At 45.1% G+C, this 20,022-nt stretch overlaps 1 protein-coding gene across 1 annotated transcript in view; it reads left to right on the forward strand.

Moving 5' to 3' along the window:
* The window catches only part of LOC115394004 (melanoma receptor tyrosine-protein kinase-like), a 32,898-nt gene that overhangs the window by 11,120 nt on the left and 1,756 nt on the right, over positions 1 to 20,022 (forward strand). The window contains exons 2-24 of the mRNA XM_030099110.1: positions 6,118 to 6,269; positions 6,765 to 6,972; positions 8,742 to 8,876; positions 8,955 to 9,023; positions 9,222 to 9,340; positions 9,539 to 9,680; positions 9,841 to 9,954; positions 10,157 to 10,283; positions 10,476 to 10,549; positions 11,385 to 11,475; positions 11,797 to 11,996; positions 12,083 to 12,215; positions 15,577 to 15,667; positions 15,886 to 16,043; positions 16,251 to 16,283; positions 16,491 to 16,635; positions 16,721 to 16,843; positions 17,082 to 17,180; positions 17,862 to 18,047; positions 18,964 to 19,119; positions 19,304 to 19,379; positions 19,527 to 19,673; positions 19,776 to 19,873. Coding sequence (XP_029954970.1) covers positions 6,118 to 6,269; positions 6,765 to 6,972; positions 8,742 to 8,876; positions 8,955 to 9,023; positions 9,222 to 9,340; positions 9,539 to 9,680; positions 9,841 to 9,954; positions 10,157 to 10,283; positions 10,476 to 10,549; positions 11,385 to 11,475; positions 11,797 to 11,996; positions 12,083 to 12,215; positions 15,577 to 15,667; positions 15,886 to 16,043; positions 16,251 to 16,283; positions 16,491 to 16,635; positions 16,721 to 16,843; positions 17,082 to 17,180; positions 17,862 to 18,047; positions 18,964 to 19,119; positions 19,304 to 19,379; positions 19,527 to 19,673; positions 19,776 to 19,873 — 2,876 coding nt within the window. The remainder of the gene's footprint in view (positions 1 to 6,117; positions 6,270 to 6,764; positions 6,973 to 8,741; positions 8,877 to 8,954; positions 9,024 to 9,221; positions 9,341 to 9,538; positions 9,681 to 9,840; positions 9,955 to 10,156; positions 10,284 to 10,475; positions 10,550 to 11,384; positions 11,476 to 11,796; positions 11,997 to 12,082; positions 12,216 to 15,576; positions 15,668 to 15,885; positions 16,044 to 16,250; positions 16,284 to 16,490; positions 16,636 to 16,720; positions 16,844 to 17,081; positions 17,181 to 17,861; positions 18,048 to 18,963; positions 19,120 to 19,303; positions 19,380 to 19,526; positions 19,674 to 19,775; positions 19,874 to 20,022) is intronic.

Here is a 20,022-nt window from a genome sequence, read left to right on the forward strand (position 1 = left end):
CCTAGATTTCGCTTTTTGACTTAGACTCTGCCAGTCGCCGATTACCAGCTGTGAGGAGAGAAGATCCCACCTTCATCTTCACCACGTCTGTCCAACCAATAAACACATTTCTGTTGTTATTATATCCTTCTGTCCTCTTCTTCTCATCATCATCATCATCATCACTGAACTATCAGACCATCTCCTCCTCTTGCTGATCAGCTCAGTTGATATTTTTCACCCACGTCCTCACTCATCGGGACTCACACTTCTAGGTTTGCATTATAATAGTGATTTGTTGCTATGGTGACAACAACACAGATGCTTGTGTTTTGATTGGTGCAAGTGCCAAAAATGGAGTGGTTCGGATAAAAGAAAACATTGTAACTGAAGCTTTATTGGATTTATTGCATTGAATAAAATCATACTTCCTGGTTCCAGTCGGGCCTGATGGGCCCTGAAACCTCAAAGCTATGGGAGCTGAAATCTGCCGAGTCACACTGCTCGTCTCTGCTCGCTTGTCTCGTTCCCGTAGTTAAGGGTCAGTAAGGGTCAGACCCGAGCCTCGGTTGTGTAGCTGTCATGAGGTTCCATCGGTTTACTGTTCAGGCAGTTGATTGGATGCCTCGGTCTGTCAACAAGCAGACAGACCGGCTCAGTGTGGAGGGACAACGTGTGGACTGACCGGGTGACGGCGTGAAGGAGCAGTCAGCAGCTCCTCGCTCATTAGGGCTAATTCAATACTGACACACACACACTCTCAGTTTTGTCTGCTCTCGTAACATTCGTGTTTTCGTGTGTGTGTGTGTGTGTGTGTGTGTGTTATCTCTCCCTCGATCTCTGGCATGTTGTGAAACAGATAATCAGCTGCGATTGGCTGCTGCTCTGATTGCGATCTGAACGGATTCCAGCTCATCTTTCGTGTGAGCGGCTAACCGCTAACAGCCGTAAAATACATCAAACTGAAGCCACACTATTTACCTCTTTTATTGGATGTTTTATGATCAATTCTGGACATATTAAAGCAACCATGAAGCATATTTTCAACACCAGCATGCCAGTATTATTATGAATACAGTTTGACAGCAGCAGTAATGAACCCACTGAGCTGAGGCCGGCTTTGCAGTTTCACTGATCTGCTTCATTTACTTTCAGGAACCTTGGCTGTGAAGCAGCAGTGCGAATCAGTTCATAGTTTTTTTTTTAAATTTAGAGTCAATTGCTAACCTCAAACACTTGATTTTGGTTTTGTGGAGGGAAACGTAAACTGGACACAGAATTTCTGAGATCGGTGCAGATAGAAGGGATCGCTCACATTTAGATTTTCCATGTGAGTTTCAGAAGATATTTGCCCCGCAACTCTTTGTCGTCGAAGAAATGTCAAGACAAAATAAATGTGGTTCCAAAGTTTATTCCACAGATTTCCATGTTTGTGTTCTGTTCACCCACCATTCCGGTCATTGCAGTTCAACTCAGCGTTACTCACCGTCCTGACTCGAAACAAAACCACCACGGTCGGCCAGACATGGTTTCCTCGCCACACTTCACAGCTTCTGCACTTCAGCTGAGACTCACCTGTCTGGACTTCATTCTCTCATGACTCCACCCTCGCGTTCGCTCCCAAATCACTCAATGGATTTTACAAACAAGTAAAAAAAAAAACCACAACAGAAATTACAAGTAATTCCAGGCCCCTCAAACAGAAACTTGATTTTTAATCGAACGTAAACATTTTATTGAAAGTTGTTTGATAACAAGGAAGGAAAAGATCACAGTTCACACGAAAAGCTAAAAAAAAAGTGATGAGTTTTCAAATTTTAATGAGTTTGCTGAAGTCTCAATAACCAAGAGGCTAAAAGACGTAAGGCTGTTAACTGGAATTACAGTTGATGATCAATAAGAAAAACATTCCTAAAACCTGAGGCTTTGACGTATGGAGTGATCGATGGTGTAGTCTGTGGTTGTGGCAGGCAGCCAAGTTGTTCAAAACGTATCTGGATATGATCAGTTCAACAAAAAACAGCAAAAAGATGGAGATAACCTTCCTGATGATCCCATCTGCTGAATAACCCTCACACTATGTTCTCAGAGTTAATGCTAAAAGTTTGGCAATAACTGGGTCGGAACATTTTCAGACCTGCAGCCCTCGTGGAGTTTTCCTGGTCTGCAGTTTTCATTATCTTAGAAAAGGAGCACAAGAATGTAAAAGTTCTAAAGTGGAGAAACTTCGGTCATTGACGGTCTTGTTGTTGCAGGTGGGAAGTGTTTGGTGGATCGGACCCATGCGGTCCGATCCAGCTGAACAGCGACTGCAGCGCAAACTGGGATATTTTCTAACGTGTCAGACTGCAGCACAGTCTGTTAAGTAGAGATTTTCACAGAGAAAACTGTTCAAAAAGGAACTGGAAAAGGAGTCCTTGTGTAAAAGTCCGTCGCGCTGATCTCCTGCAGCCGACTGTAGTTGTTGGGCTTCGTCACTGTCGCCTCCGTGTTTGTCAAACCTTGAAAAAAAGGTCAAACTCCAAAGCTGAGGTACATTTCCAGTCAGGCACCGTCTCCTATTGCACACAAACAAAAACAGATCTTCCGGGAAAATGAGAGTTGACCTTTATTTTCCATTTATAATGTCACACATTCTAACGAGAAGCCAGACCAGCGAGTTTTAAAAAGAAAAAAGTTTGAAAAGTAAGCTAAAAAAAAGGGATTTTTAGTAATTTAAAGTTTACTCGTCTATCTAAATGGGTCAAGTTTAGTGAATAAAATTTCATCAATGCCTAGATTTGCTGTTCTTTTTACCTGTTTTTGCCCTCACCTGTACTGAATTGAAACTGATCGGTACTGGTCGTGTTTTTTTGTTAGACTTTGGCTGCACATAAAACAAACTGGTGAACAACAGTTGGGACTTTTGTTGGTCTTTGCCTGATTCCCATTGAAACCGTCAATCAGTTGACTCCTGTTAACCTCTATCTGTTTCTGAAGCTTTTAAGTGTATCTGGCTGCAACTTGCCTATAATTAAGTTGACTCTTATCGGTCTTTGTCAGCAAATGATTGAACGTGACAGATAACTATCTCAACTGTGTTGAAAAAAACCCAGAGAGCATCAAGGAAAACTATTTGCTTAAGAGAAAACATGAAAACCCCACACATAAGGGCACCTGCCCGGACTCAGGCAGTGCTAACCACTTCACCAACTTGTTGTAAATTGTTCTTATTTGTTCTTATCAGATCCAGGTACTGTTCTGTTCTCGTCCACATGATACGGAACGTCTCAACTTCTCTGTAAGCGGGGTTGTGAAATATTGCAAAAGCAATACTCCGATGCGTTTAGGCTTCAAAGCGAAATGGACATGTCATTGTATTGCGCAAATATGCACACACACACACACACACACACACACACACACACACACACACACACACACACACACACACACACATAGACACACACAGGTCCATTCATGTGCAGTGTGCCATTTGGCAGATGAAGATGACAGATCATACCAGTTCCTGTACAAACAGCAGTGTGTGTGTGTGTGTGTTCATTTGTTCGTGCGAGATTAGCCTGACGACTCATCCTGTCAGCGCTCAAACACTCACCCACATGTACGCCTTCTTCTTTTAACTCAGGCAGCATCATTACCATCTCAGTGTTCACATTAACAGTGTTGATGTTGCCACGGCTCATTGGTGTCACAATTTAACTGTTCGCATTTACCTTTAATGAACTGCAGAGCCACACAATGCCACAGCATCCGGTCTGACGGGATATTAAAGAACATTTACAGCTCAGTTACAGAAGTATAGATGCTATGCAAGGCAATATTTGGAGAATCACACATGAAATTCTGTTGATCTTTGATTTAAAATGACCTGTCGTCACATTTAGGCCCCTAGCTGTCACCTTTTTCTCTTTTTATCCAGTTTATAACACAATAATCCAGTGATATTTTTATGTGTCTATGATTCAGTGAAACCAGGAGCTGCTAATGGATGCTTTATTGCATGCAATTTGAAGTGTGAACACCTATTAGCCAGCAGTGCTTATAAAATATCTACTAACATTTCCAGACTCTGAAATGTGGACTCAGGAACGCATCCTACTTAGAGACACAAGTTTTTGCAGCAGTTCTGTTGTTGGCCCTCAGCTGTAGAGCTAAAAGAATTAAATCCAGGAGAAAGTAGAAGAATGAAAGAATGTTGGGGTACGGAGGAAGGATGGAGCACCGAGGGAGGGATGGGGAGTAAATGAGTGGGCGAGGACGGACGGCAGGGGAGGAAGACGGAGACTTCAGGGACGAATGAGTGGGAGGAGGCCGGATGGACGTACAGAAACAAAAAGCAGAGTTTTATGGGCTTTAATATGTGTGAAAATGAATGTTATCAGTTTGTTTTAACATGTCACGGCGGTTGTTTATGACATGCAGGCTCCATGTGTGTCCGTCCAGATGTGGAAAGCTCCCTCCCTCCCGACGCTCCAGCTGACAGGCTTCCCCCAGTTCGGGTTTCCTCCAGCCGATCAGAGCAAAGAGACAAGCAGCTGTGTTGACTTTGTGACATGACAGTGGGAATCTGGCCAATAGGATTGCAGTTATTGAAACACAGAAAGCAGCTTTTCTTGTTTCTGACCTGTGTGTGTCATCTGTGTCCCGTGTAGTTTGTCCATTGTCTATTCCAGAGTCGACCTCAGAGGACAGATTGTGTTCTCAATGAGGCAGCTTGGATCATAAAAGCCTGGACTAGACTGTAAGAAAGAGAAAACAAGCAGGAAAAAGATGATTTTTTTTTTCTTTTTTGACATTACTGTCATATTTTGCCAGGTAATTATTGACAAGAAGTTATTCATAAAAGTTAAACGTCATGCGAGTTCATCTGAACTCTAATCTGGATGTTAGGAAACTTTAATGAAGTAATGACAGCAAGAAAAGCCAGAGAAAAGGAAGCTAGCCACTGATGCTAATCACACTTACTGGGATACAGATTAAGAGATCACAGTTTTGGTTACTTTCAGTGACGTGGTTACTCTGTTCTTTGGTGTAAACTGTCAAGGAGTTGCGGAGTCACGATCTCTCTTTGTCCCGCTCAATGACAACACTGTTAGCATTAGCATTATCCAAAGCTATTGTTCTCCGTCAGTTACCAAATCACTAAATCCTGTGTACTGGAGGAGGAGCAGTAACCATTAATCCCATTCTCATCTCTTCTGACAGCCAACATGAATCACTGACTTTAGCCTATTTACACAGTATCCGTGATTACCTTCAGCTGCCTCATATGAAGGTTACCATCAGTAAGGAAAGTTACTCTACCAGTTGATTGAAGAAACCGTGACATTATTGTGATGATGATGATGATAACCGTAAGTGTTTTCTTATATTTCAGAAAACTGTTTTTGTTTCTTTTTCAAGCTGTCTCTTAAAAGAAACAGTTGTCACCAAATCTGCTCCTGTGAATCAGACCCGACCTGTCAGGCAGGTGAGAAACGGCCTCGGGCTGTCGTTTCGGGCTCGCGCTGATGTGATGGGAAGAAAGATCCCTCTCAGAAAACTGTCAGCGTCACCCGTCACATCGCTCTGGTTATGAGTCCAGTGAGCCTGTAGGGCTTCATTCCTCTCTCTCACCGGTCCTGCCGCTGCAGATGGACCCGTCCACGTCACCCGTCTTTCTTTTTAACAGTTTAAAGTGTTGCCACACCCTCCTGCTCCGCCCACAGAGTTATTTTAAATACTCAGAGTGACACAATGATTGCTATGTGAAAACACGGCTGTGTTCAATCTACCTGAACTACACCTGGCAGCACGTTGCCGTGGGAACTAGTTTGAAAGTTAAACATTAACTAAACAGCCACAAACCAAAGTAGCAGAATTTAACATGAGCAGGTATTTGATTCCACTACTGTGTTGACAGCATCATTCAGGCACTTAATGACTGTATATTTAAACAATCACGTTTCCACAGATACAAACACTCATCCATAAGTAGTTTGATTGCAGCAGATGGGTGGGCGCTCGGTACGGAGTGCGGTTTTTTGAGCGTCCTCACCCTGACCACCTGTTGAATGGCGTCCGGCTCAGTTCTGATGTTGGCGCTCGCTCTCCTCACCGGTTCCATTCATGAGCGTCTCTCTCTCCGTGTCTCAGTGTGCCAGGGCATGAGCAACCAGCTGACCTTGTTGGGGACCCGTGAGAATCACTATGAAAACATGCGGAAGATATATTCCAACTGCTCCGTCGTCCTGGAGAACCTGGAGGTCACCTACACCCTGGAGCACCATGACCTGTCCTTCCTCCAGGTCGGTCCAGAACGCTTCGTTTCCGTCTTTTAACCTCTTTCTTTTCTTTCACACTATGCAATTATGCTCATTAGTCACATAGAGGTAGGGTAGTTTGACCCACTTCCTTCGGAGCAGTTTGCAATTAAACACATGTAAAAAGTTCAGACGTTACACGCTGTAATGGGACTCTTGGTAAAACTTCTTTATTCATGTGGTATTAAAAGCTGTCTAAACATTGAGGAACTGCTCTGAAACACTTGTCACAACAAAGGTGCAGCGAGACTGCGGATCAGGCCGCAGCACCTGACAGAAAATGTGGCAACACCTGTTATCTGGTCACGATTGAGCAGCAAGTCAAATGTCTGAGTTCCTCGCTGTTACGGTTTTCCACCTGCAGTGGTGCAACTTTAGAAAACTGTTAGCACGCCGTGGCGCATTCAAGGACCCTTAGCTCTGTGTGAGATTGTTTTTTAGGCATTCATTGATTCATTCCGTGCCTCTTCGGTTCTTCAGTCCATCCAGGAAGTTGGCGGTTACGTCCTGATCGCCATGAACGAGGCGGCGGTCATCCCGCTGTTCAACCTGCGGCTCATCCGAGGACAGAACCTCTACGAGGGCAAGTACGCTCTGCTGGTGATGTCCAACTACAACAAGAACCCCTCGTCTGCCACTCTGAACTACACCAGTGGGCTGAGAGAGCTGCAGCTCAGCAGTCTGAGCGGTAAGTCCGCCAACATCCGTCCCAGGAAGCTGGCAGGGGAGGTTTTCCAGCTAATAAACACAATGGACAATCCCAGAACAGAACTGAACGGAGCATTTATCGTTATGATTCACTGTTGATTAAAATGATATATAGAAGCAAAAAAAAAAGTTGTCTGAATAATTCAGCTGAACAATGAGCCTACCTGTGGAAATATACCTACAGACTGGCTTAAAAACAGAGAAAATCCAGATCCCAGAGCTGAATTCAGCACAGGTGCCGAGGAATGAGCTGATTAAAGTTGCTTCAGGTTTCTTTAGCCAAAGGGTTCAAACCAGTTATTAAATACATTATGTGGCTGTGCAGACCTGAGCCACCTTAATTGTTTGTGTGGTAATAGGTTAGGCACATTGTGTTTGTCTATACATGATGAAATCTGGTTTCTCATGCAGAAAATTAGAGTTTACAGACTTCGCCTGCTGAACAGACTCGGGGAGTCTTAAATGTTAGCAGTTAAAGTGCCGGGTTGTCATGTGGAGTGTTATTTAGGTGAAGAGTTCATGAAGAAAAGCTAACTTAGTGTTTTAACCCATAGAGATGAACATTTTCTTCTGGACCAGGGCTGGTCGGGTTGTTTTGTGCAGCGTCCAGACTTTAACTTTCAAGAGTCAAAGTCGAGGATGAAGCTGCACAGAGGAGAGTGTCCCATTAATCACAGTCTTCAGTCCTGCGTGTGTGTGTGTGATGAGAATATATAGACTAAATAGATAGATGTGCATCTATGTGGCGTGCACACTTTATAACTCCTCTAAGCTGCTGATAAAATGCAGTTTTGGGGTTTTATTCCATTTCCTGCTCACTGTGAAGCTCATTGTTTCACTCGTTCTCTCATGACTCCAATTAGCCGCTCATTGTTTTCCCGCTTGGTTGACTTTACGAGCCGCCTCGTTCGCTCGCTCGCCGGCTGAGCTTGGCAGCGGGCCGTCCGGGGTGGAGTCAGCACGTCGTTTTAAAACCCTTCAGTCAACAACATGCTGAGCTCTGGCAGTAGGAAACGGGCCACACCTGAGCGATCCGCGGCTCGTGACGTTGACGGTTCAGCTGAGCCGCTCAGCCCACAGCCATTAAAGGCTGCTCTGAATTAGCTTCGTTTGGAGGGCGTGCACACACTTGAACTTTGACAGATGAGGAGTTATGTCATTCAATAATGGTTTAACTGCAGAAATGAAATCCGGCATACAATATTTTCCATTAGATTCTTTGATTTTGATAGTCTTTAACGTTTACCAGGATGACTTTTTCAACACCAGAGCTGTTTGTCGTTATCTAATATGAGGCAGTCTGGCCCAACTGCCCAGACAAGTCGGACCAAGCTGAATTCACACTTGAGTCACATAACCAGCTTTATTTTTCTTCTAAATTCAATCCATAGTTTTTAGTTTTTATAATTGGCCGACCTCAAGTGATGTGAGTTCCAAGTCTACACACAAAGTTATAACAGCAGACGCCAAGTTTACGCAACAGCTTTTCCAAGTGAAGACGGAAAAACTCCATTGTGTTTCGGGTGTCTGTTCACACAGCAAGGGTGCTTGGAGCTACTGAAAACGCAACCGGAACGGTTTAAACATGCTCCGGCTCTGTCTCTGCGCAAACTTTTTTTGAAACGCTGCTACTGTGCGTGAGCACAACTTTAATTCTGATAATCCGCTGCAAAAAACATGAACATTCAGGACAAATTGACACTGTGCACCATTTTTACAGATGGTTCCTTTTCAATCGTCTCCTTACAGAAATTCTTGATGGCGGCGTGAGGATGACCCACAATCCTTTGCTGTGTAATGCAGAGAGCATCAAGTGGTGGGACATCCTGGACAAAGACAGCAACCCCAGCATGTTTTTCATGCCGGACAACTACTCTCAGGACTGTACGTAGACGTCTGAGGGTGGAGTCTGTGCTGCCAATCCCAGAGTCCCGTAGCGAACGCCGCTGTGTTTCTTTGCAGGTCAGAAGTGCGACGCCAGCTGTGTTAACGGCTCGTGTTGGGCGCCGGGACCGGATCACTGCCAGAAATGTAAACATTTTTCTGTAGTAAAACCTAAATCGGTGACACAATGTTTATTTCATTCCTGAAGAGGAGCATTTTATTTAATCCTCAGCCTCTTTTTCTTAACCTTCCTTCCCAGCCCACCTGTTTGATTTCTTCTCCAACTGATAAGTCACAGTCATAAATGCCTTGTCATGAAACGAAGCGGCGGTCTGTCTCTTCCAGTCACCAAGCTGCTGTGTGCAGAGCAGTGCAGCAAAAGGTGTCGAGGTCCCAAACCCATCGACTGCTGCAACGAACACTGTGCGGCCGGATGCTCCGGACCTCGAGCCACCGAGTGCCTGGTCAGTGTGGAGGCTGCAGCAGAACGTTCGCTTATTTCCACTTTCAAGTGAACCTTAAGATCTCATTTTGAGGACGATGAGCATAAAATCATGTCATGACAGTTTAGATGTGCTTGCTTCTTACATAGAAAGAGGTTTTTTTTATTTTCTTTGCTTTTCTGTCTGGGCCTCCCTTCATGTCTCTGCACACTTCTCCAGGCCTGCAGGGCTTTTAACGACGATGGGACCTGTAAGGACACCTGTCCTCCCCTGAAGCTGTACGACCCCAAAACCCACCAGGTGGTCGACAACCCCAACGCCAAGTTCACCTTCGGGGCGACCTGTGTCAAGGCCTGCCCACGTAAGAAGTTCAAACCCTGCTGGCATCATCCGCAGACTGACTTCTAGAATTTCTTTTAAACCTTTTTTTACGGATGTTTGCTGCCCGTAATTCTTGAGTTTAATATCAGTGAAAACACTGAACGGAAGGAGCAAATGTTCATCTTAACTTTGGTCTGTAGATAACTACGTGGTGACCGACGGCTCGTGTGTCCGGACCTGCAGCGCTGGGATGTACGAGGTGGAGGAGAAAGGAGTCCAGCGGTGTAAAGCTTGTGATGGACCCTGTCCGAAAGGTAGAAGCTACAAAGAGCAGCGTGCTTAGCCAACTGTCACAATTTAACAAATTCCATTTAGAGCACCTTTATGTTTAAAAGCAGTGATTTAAAATCACTGCTATAATTAAACGCCCTATGTTCACTACTGTATTCAATAGATAGGAAGAAACATGAACCCTGAGTACTGACCTGGATGAGTCTTGTTTTTCGTCCCCTTCAGCCTGTGACGGAGTCAACATCGGCTCTCTGGCCAACACGATCGCCGTCAACGCCTCCAACATCGAGTCGTTCCGGGACTGCACCAAAATCAACGGTGACATTGTCCTAATCGAAACCTCCTTCACCGGGTAGGATGCCTGTTCACCGCCAGTGGAAATTAAAGCAAGACTTTGGGAAGAAACAGAGTATTTTTACATTTACGCTCAGATTTGTTTGTGATTAGAAATGGAGCGTATTTTATATTGTACTTTTCAACCGCTTGAGCAGCTCCAAAACACTTTACATATGAGACTGAGGTTTGTTCTGGTTGGTTCTTTCAGCGACCTGCACTATAACATCCCACCCATGGACCCCGAGAAGCTGAAGTACTTCGAGACAGTGAAGGAAATCACAGGTGAGGCAACAGAGCTGCAACTTGATACTTCAGCAAGTTAAAACATTTGGAGCCACATGAGTGCAATAATAAAATATAAATCTGTAAAAAAGTAAGGAAATAAATGTGTAAATATAAAGAGAAATAAATACATTTTGTCTTTGCTTTTCCCTTTGTTTTTTCATTTTGTTTTTCCATTCCCATTTTGCTTTTGCTTTTACTGGACCGAGCTGTCAATCAAATGGCTTTGGGCGGGGCTTTCCGCGCAGGGCGAGTAGTCAGTACCTGATGGCAGGATCCCTGCTTGGCGTGAACGCACAGCTAAAATGAAGCGATATCACCTGTGCGCTGAGAGGAGCTACACACCTCGCAGTTTGAGAGTATAAAGCCTCTGACAGCATAGCTCCTGGGTTCAAGGACGCAGTTCTGGGGGAAATAGGAAAGGAAAAAGAAAAGGCAAAAGGAAAATGAAAAAAAAAATAAAAAAACAAAAAAGCAAAGACAAAATGTATTTATTTATGTATTTATCTTTATATTTATACATTTATTCCCTTATTTTATGACTGATTTATTTATTTATGTGTTTATTCCTGTTTGTATTTACACATTAATTTCCTGATTTTTTAGCAGATTTATATTTTATTTTGGCACTTCTGTGACTCCATGAAAACAAAGTCAGTAAAAACATGAACATTGCATTGTGCAGATTCTGCAGTGTAAAAGTTGAAATCGTATCTTAGACCACATTAAAAAAAAACAGTTTTACTTCTAATGAGAAGGGTTTTGCTACGTCCTCACGCATGTCGCTGAAGCGGTGCAGATGGTTTTGCTTCACTGACTGCTTCGTGTCGATCAGGTTTCCTGCTGATCCAGTCGTGGCCGAAGAACATGACGTCTCTGTCAGTGTTCGAGAACCTGCAGATCATCCGGGGAAGAACGACACACTCGTGAGTTCAAGATAACAAAGAGCTCAGGGTGTGTGAGAAACCGGAGAAAAGCAGAGAAACTCTTAACAATGATGAAGAGAAGAGAGCTAAAAACGCATGGGTCAAAGCTGAGGAAGAAATTCACAGAAGATTCTGCTGCAGTTACGTCTCGACATGGAAAAATAATTGTTTTATGAACCGGTCCTACTTTCATGTCTACAGCAGTTCACACTCATTACTGTGGAGAAAGTTAAAAATACTACTTAAAAAGGGACTTTCAATAAGTTTTAGTTCATCTCAGATGGACAGATTAACGTAAGGATTCATTGATGCTGTCTCCAGGCAGCACAGTCTGGCCGTGGTGAGGCTGAAGCACCTCCGCTGGCTCGGCCTGCGCTCTCTGAAGGAGGTGAGCGCCGGGAAGGTTTTGCTGAAGGACAACCCCGAGCTGTGCTACACCCAGTCCCAGCAGTGGTCCCGCCTCTTCAGGTCCAAGGACCAAACCATCGGCATGCGCAACAATGCTCTGCCCACCACCTGCAGTGAGTCCTCCAGCGGAGCTGGCTTCCAGACTGAAGGGTCATGGGTAAAAAGATTAGACGGTGACTGTTCTTTCTGTGTCACACAGAGCAGCAGAATCTAACCTGCGATGAGGAATGCTCAGAGGACGGCTGCTGGGGTCCCGGGCCCACCATGTGTATGTCATGTCTCCACTTTGACCGCAGGGGGCGCTGTGTGCCGGTCTGCAACCTGCTGCAGGGGTGAGACAGTGTTTCTTTTTAAGTTAAATCCCAACATTTAAACATCCGGAAGCTATGTTGAACCTAATTAGAAACCCCAAGCACCAGCCTCCGCTCATAAAACATGAAGATAATGCCGAAGTGTAAAAAATCTGTAATTCCAGAGAAATTCCAGCAGGGGGCGATGATGCTGGTTTAAAAAAGAGCCCTGGTCTCATTGGAACCCATTCAAAAATGCCGATTTTCAGAGTTCAAATAAGCATGGCCGGTCCGAGCCCGGCACGACCGCCCCGTGCTGCCGAGAGTTGTCAAGCGGGGAGGGGGGGCGAGCGATCCGAGCGATGCCGAGAAGTGCGCTGCTCACACGGACTGTGAGAGTGGCGCAGAGCGGTGCTCACCACACGGAGCGTCGGTGCGCCCCTTGTACGGCCACGGCGCCCCCCCCCCAGTACGTGCCGCCCCAGGCAGGAAACTGCTCCGCCTGCAGGACGGACCGGCCCTGCAAATAAGCATATAAAGCACCTGGTTTCAGAACATGTTTTGGTCTCTATCACTAGTTTCTACAGCCGTGCTGGCTTCACCAGACTCTGATTTTCACATAAATCATCTGTTGATTTTATATTACGGTGCCTGCCTACAGCACCTTTAAATGTGCTGTAGGCAGGATTTTGCTAGTCAATGATAATTTTTCTGTGTTTTCTTTGGAATAAATGTTAGAGTATCCATTGATAATCCTTTAGGAGTGTAGTATAATTGCACTACTGTGAGGGCGCAGCGTTTCCATCTGTCTCTGTTCTGAGCTGAAAAGCAATCTCAAACAGCTCCAGGTATCTTTGACCAATCAGAAGAGCCCCTGAGGCTCTAACCGCGATTGGTCGAGGGGCGTTCGTCGCACGTTCTTGTGGGAGGGGCTTAACTTGCGTAAGGGCGTGATGTCAGAGAAAACAGGACCGGATTGGCTGTGCTGGGTTTCAAATCGCCATCTTAGATAGGTCAAATCGCCATCTTGCTTAGGTAACCCTAAGCAAGATGGCGGAGATGCCGAATCCTGCCTACAGCAAGTTCAGCATAAATCGCCCTATCACAGCACCTCCTCTGTCCACATGATGCGGTCACGTGATGGGTGGGACCAATCACATTTACATCCGGTTTCAAATATTCAATGTGGAGACGTCCTGCTGGACTCGCTGAAGTCTTCAGGACGGCATTTGGGAACGCAATGGGTGACGTCACGAAGGGTCTATCCGTTTATTTACAATCTGTGTTAGAAACAGAATGTGATATTTGAAGATTTCATTAATGCATATTTTTATTGTTATTCAAACATGAACAAAGCTACGGGGCCCCTAAAGGGACATCAATTTTTCTATTTTTTATTTTTTTTTTTTAAGGGAGTTTTACGTGCTCCCTTAAAACCTTTAAGGGAGCACGTAAACAACTTTACGTGCGCACGTAAAACTTTTACGCAAGCACGTGAAGCTTTTAAGGGAGCACGTAAAACTCCACTCCCGTCTGTAACGCTCTCGTCCGCGCGGGCCGCTCCGCAGACATCCGCGCACAGCCCAAATTTTGAGGCCGCGTTGCGTGTACACCGGTTGCACCGCTATGCGCATGCGCCAGAGCGCTCCAGCAAACATCGCCGTGATGACGGCTGGTCTTGATTCAGCTGCACCGCCAGCGGATGGCAGGGCTATATCCATGGTTCAGAAGCCCCGCAATTTTGGCAAGAAAGAAACCTTTCCGAGCTGGATATCGATCCTCTCATCTGAAGTGGAAGTAAATAAGGAGGAGCTCTGAGGAAGACTAAAAACTGGAATTAAAGGAGGATAGAAAAACGTTGTCTGGAGGAAGATCATGGCTGCAATGAGCGGCGTCGCCGTGGATGAACGGACACCGGCTGAGGTTTGAACAGATTATAGGTCCGTTAACATAAACCTGATATAACAAATAATGAGACTGACACACTCACACAGCTCATATTTTTATTGTTTCATTTATTTACAGTATAGTCTCAGACAGCAGCTGCACCGCGGCCAGGTCCGCCGCCCCCCCAACACACACACCCAGTACCTGACCGGTGAGCAGGACATGGACCGAGCAGGTGCTGCTGGACCCAGAGCAGCCGTCGTCATCTGCCGTTCATTTACCGCAATAGTGACCAGGCTGGAGGGAACCAATAATCAACAATACAATGAACAAAATGACAATGTATTGAAGTCTGAATAAAATGTTTAACTAAACTTCCACTGTCTGTATTTAATTGTCCTTCAGCTAATATGTTATACCTGTTATATCTTTTTAACATTGTGGGGCCTTCCCTCCGTGTGTGTTGTGTTTTATGACATGTTTGAGGTTCGCTCTATAATTATTTTCTCGCTCCGCCAGGTTTTTCTGTGCTGCACCGCAAATCCACACTGACTCAAACTTGTGCACGCGATGTCACACCTGATTTCATCTTTCCATACCATCATCATATTGATGAATAGAACATAATAGAATAGAATAGACTTTATTTATATCACGGAGAAATTTAAAGTTGCAGAGGCTAGAACACACATGGGGGTGCAAAAAAGCAATGAAATGTGCAAATAAAGAATAAGAATGAGTGTGAATCTTAATAAGAATAATAGCAGAAATCTAAAAGAAGATCTAACTTTATATATAACATGAAAATATAAAAGGAGCTATGCACAAATGCCGATCTTGTCTTTCATATGGTCGCGCACCCTGATGCCTGATGATTTTTTTTCCATGTCCCTCTAGGGCAGGGGTGGGGAACCCTGGTCCTGGAGGGCCAAACCTGCATGTTTTCCATGTCTCCCTGCTTCAACACAGCTGATTGTAATGAGGCTCGTTATCTGGCTTTCTGCTGGACTTGGCCATGAATCTTGATTCGATTCAGGTGTGTTGAAGCAGGGAGACATGGAAAACATGCAGGTTTGCGGCCCTCCAGGACCAGGGTTCCCCACCCCTGCTCTAGGGGCTCCGTACAAAGCAACAGATGTGATTACACATTAGAAACATTGGTATCTTCCAAGTCTTTGCAATTTCAGTTTCAGGAAATGATTTGATGATCTGAAAGGCTGTGCCTCTAAAACACTGCCTTTACATCCAGTCATGTTCTTCATGTTTAAACTAACTCGTTGCCAAATGCAACTAGTTATTTTTGATGTCTGCCAGTCACCTTTTCAACCTGATGTTGCCTCTTTCCCAACTTTCTTGAAATGTGTTGCTGCTATTGAGTTCAAAATAAGAACATGTTTTGACAGAAATAGACACATTTTACAGATTCAGCATCTGTTGGGAAATAAATGATGATTATCAAGAAAGCATTTTTTTTTTTCTAACATGTGTATGCATGTATGTGTGTTATCTCCTGCAGTGAGCCCAGAGAGGTGGAGGTGAACGGCAGCTGTGTGGAGTGCCACCCGGAGTGTCTGCTGCTGAACGAGACTCCGACCTGCCGCGCACCGGTCAGTCCCCCTCTGCATCCAGCACCTCTGTAGGAGCAAAACACGAAGAACCACATTCTGTCTTATTCTTCATTCTTGCTTTACCCATTTTAATGACTTTTACATCAAGCTTTGCTGCAATGTTTCCTTTCATGCTGGGCACTTTTCAGGCCGGTGGAGTAAAATTTAAAAACTGGAAAAGTTTGAAGACCCACCTGCTCCTCTTTCTCCACCCGCAGGGCCCGGACCAGTGCTCCCAGTGTGCCCACTTCAAAGATGGCCCCCACTGCGTGGCACGCTGCCCACACGGCGTGCAAGGAGACGGAGACACGCTGATCTGGAAATACCCCGACAGCTCGGGCCAGTGTCAGTCCTGCCACCAGAACTGCACCCAGGGGTGAGGCTTGTGTGAGCCTGGTTCTGCAGGTTTTCTTCCTGTTCAACCGCAGTTTCTCCTCTCCGCCGTCTCCTGCGTTTTTCTCTGTAACACTGCTTTGAGATGACTGTGTTGTTCTTGACACTATATCAGTAAAATGAAATGGAATTTATGTCTGCAGAGCAAATGTCAGACATGAAGCTGACATGTATGTGTGTGTGTCTGCAGGTGTTCAGGTCCTGGTCTCTCCGGATGCTCGGGGTAAAGCTGCATCCTTGCTCACACACACACACACACACACACACACACTCTTAACATACTAAACTTTACCAGCAGACGCTGACAAAAAAACAGGATTGTTTTTCTAAATCTGAATTCAGAGGGAGGTAGTGGTTGTTTTCCACCCCACATATGAACTGAATCTGTGGGGATTATCATATGAAACTCTTGAACTGTGTGTCCCCACAGCGCTGCAGCACAGTCCACGCTGGCGCTGAGTGTGGTGGGCGGGCTCCTGGCCGCCGTCATCCTGTCAGTGTGCATCTTCGTGTTTGTACGGCGAAAACGAATCAAGAAGAAGAGGACGATGCGCCGCCTCCTACAGGAGAGAGAGGTAGGACAAACATCAATATTGTCATCATTATGAGTTTGTGGATTTGTGGGAACCGGATCCAAATGTAACACCGTGTGTGTTGCAGCTGGTGGAGCCGCTGACTCCAAGCGGTCAGGCTCCCAACCAGGCGCTGCTGAGGATCCTGAAGGAGACGGAGTTTAAGAAGGTCAGGGTGCTCGGCTCCGGGGCCTTTGGGACCGTCTTCAAGGTAACAAACAACCATTTCATGATGAATGCCAGAAATTAATACTATTTAACACTATTTTTGTGCGGCGTTCACATTCTGAGGACGGGACAGATTGTCACAAAATGCTCTTTTAAATAACTAACCAGTAACTGTAACAGTACTGTTCATGATACTCTAACAGTCACTGTAAAGATGCTAAGTGTTGCAACGTTTACTACTTTGATGCAGACTTTTTGTGTGTGTGTGTGTGTGTTTTCAGGGTTTGTGGATCCCTGAAGGTGAGAATGTGAAGATCCCAGTGGCCATCAAAGTTCTCAGAGAAGCCACGTCGCCCAAAGCCAACAAAGAAATCCTGGATGTAAGAAAACGTTGGCTTGTTACGTTCTAATTGTTGTGTTTCTTCTTTGTCACCATTTCACTTAAAAGTCTCATGACTCACTTGTGAATTCACAATGACAAACATAACCTGGAGAAAACCCACGCACGCACAGGGAGAACATGCAATCTCCACACCAGAGAGGGCCCATCATTTGCTGCAAAGTTCAAGTGTTAACAGCCACACCAACTCTAACATTTAACTCTGTTTACTTGGGAAGTTTTTCTCCCAAAGAGCTTCATTATATCCAACTTGAAGAAAGGATTTGTGTATTCCATCCCTCTGAATGAGAACAAAATGATCAATTCTCACCCTCTGAGGATGGTGAAAGCTTTAAGTCACAGATTAAAGGAGCTTGTAAGGCTGTAAAAAGTGAATCCCAGACATGTTTTCTGACCTTACCGCTGATCTGGCTGATCAAGCTATACCCATGGTGCCCTGCTATATTTACATATAGCACGAGCAATAGTTATCTATTTATGTAGATGTTTACATTACTTCCTAAATATATTGCTTGATTATTTATCTGGTTTGTTTGTATATTTCCTTTTATTTTCATGCCCTGATTAAAGGATTCCACAGTATTTCTGTCCAAATAAAAAAAGCTGCAGAATGTAACTGATAACGAAAGAGCCTGACCTGTGACTCTGACCCGCCGTGCAGGAGGCGTACGTGATGGCGAGCGTGGATCACCCCCACGTGTGCCGGCTGCTGGGCATCTGCCTGACGTCCTCGGTGCAGCTGGTGACCCAGCTGATGCCGTACGGCTGCCTGCTGGACTACGTCCGGCACCACCGGGACCACGTGGGCGCTCAGTGGCTGCTCAACTGGTGCGTGCAGATCGCCAAGGTGAGGAAAACCTTCGTCCGTCGAGGCGACCGCCCCGAGGCAGCGGCCTCACCACCCGGCTCTCCGTTTAAGCCCGATGAGGCCATTAACACAAACACAGTGCGCGCATTAATCTGTCCAGGCTGTTTTAAGTCTCGCTTGGTTTTCTGAGTGGTGGGAAAATCACGAACAAGGTCGGCGGTAAGCTGTTGGCGGACTGTTTACTCTCAAAGATTAGACATCTAAATACAAAAACAAGACTTATGTGCACCTCTATCTCAATATGAGGGGTGGTGCTCAGCAGTGTTTCTGTCAAAATCAGAACAAATAGGTTTAAAGTGACCTTGTGTTCTTTTCCATTTTAATTCAGAATGAATATATTGTCACAGAAACACAGGATTAGTGACAAAACTAGATTTTTAATTTAAAAGAAATATCAGATTTAAAATAAAAAATAAACAAGTAATAATTCATCATCTACAGAGATAAATTAAACTGAACAAGATGTAAAACCACAAGAGTCAGCATGATTTTGTAGCTGGTATTAACAGGGTAACTGACTGGTATCTGTACATCAAATCAGAGTTTTAACTCATATGTGTGGTTTAAGTAATGCCATTTTTATGCACTGGGGGGCAGCAGCGAGTCACTGTCCTTCAGAGCTGTGCAGGTTGCTGGTAGTTGTTTCTACAAGCTTTAAATGTGTTTTTATACAATCTAAGTGAGAAACTGTTGTTTTTATTAGTCTTGCTGAGTTCAGGAAGAGAGAGACAGTTACTGACCGCCCCATCTAGTGGTTCTAAGTGGTATTACAAGATCACAACCTCCAGATAATGAATCTTCTAGGGAGACTGAAGAAAGGGACACAGCTGAGTGGATTGTTGCTGTTCTGATCCTGATATCTGAAATATGTGTGTGTTCTTGTGTGCGTCTGCAGGGGATGAATTATCTGGAAGAGCGTCATCTGGTGCATCGAGATCTGGCGGCGAGAAACGTTCTCCTAAAACACCCTAACCACGTAAAAATCACAGATTTTGGCTTGGCTAAGCTGCTGACAGCCGACGAGAAGGAATACCACGCTGACGGAGGAAAGGTGAGTGTCTGAAGTGATGGATTTAATGATGATGTCCTTTGAAAAAATCAGTTAAAGCCACATTTTCTCTTCAGTGTTGATATCTAAAGTCAGCAGCTGGGAATGTTTGAACCCTAAACTTCCCACAGGTCAGTCTCATGATTCTGTCTTCAGCGCTGTGTTTCTCTCCTCCTGTTCTGTTCAGGTTCCCATCAAGTGGATGGCGCTGGAGTCCATCCTGCAGTGGACCTACACTCATCAGAGCGACGTCTGGAGCTACGGTCAGTCCACCTCTTTATTTACATCGTACTTATTCTTTCAATTTTAACCCACTGTTAAGATGTTTTTCTGTATATTATCTGTTTCATAATATCTGCTTTAGTCTCAAGTTCCCTCTTTTTTCACATTAAATCTTTGCTGGTCCACAGGAGTGACGGTGTGGGAGCTGATGACGTTCGGCTCCAAGCCGTACGACGGCATCCCGGCCAGCGAGATCGCCTTGGTGCTGGAGAGAGGCGAGCGGCTGCCTCAGCCTCCCATCTGCACCATCGACGTCTACATGATCATGGTCAAATGTAAGAGGCACACACCTGCAGGTGGCAGCAGAGAGTCGCTGTGTGAACCTGTGGCTGCTTGATCTTCATGAGTACAGCTGATTCTCTGCTCTGTGTGCTCAGGCTGGATGATCGACCCCTCCAGCCGCCCTCGGTTCAGAGAGCTGATCGGGGAATTCTCTCGGATGGCCAGCGATCCGTCCAGATACCTGGTTATACAGGTACACCCATCTCTTATCCCAGTCCCAACTATGATGAAGTGAAATAATAAAAATATAAATTTTAAACTGTGGCCTCCTCCACTGGGAGTAGGGTTAACTCAGGATGAAGCCCAATCATTTATTTATCTCTTTTTTTTTTCGTTTTATTG

The sequence above is a fragment of the Salarias fasciatus genome, chromosome 9, assembly GCF_902148845.1.
Source record: "Salarias fasciatus chromosome 9, fSalaFa1.1, whole genome shotgun sequence".
In the NCBI taxonomy this organism is placed as follows: Eukaryota; Metazoa; Chordata; class Actinopteri; order Blenniiformes; family Blenniidae; genus Salarias; species Salarias fasciatus.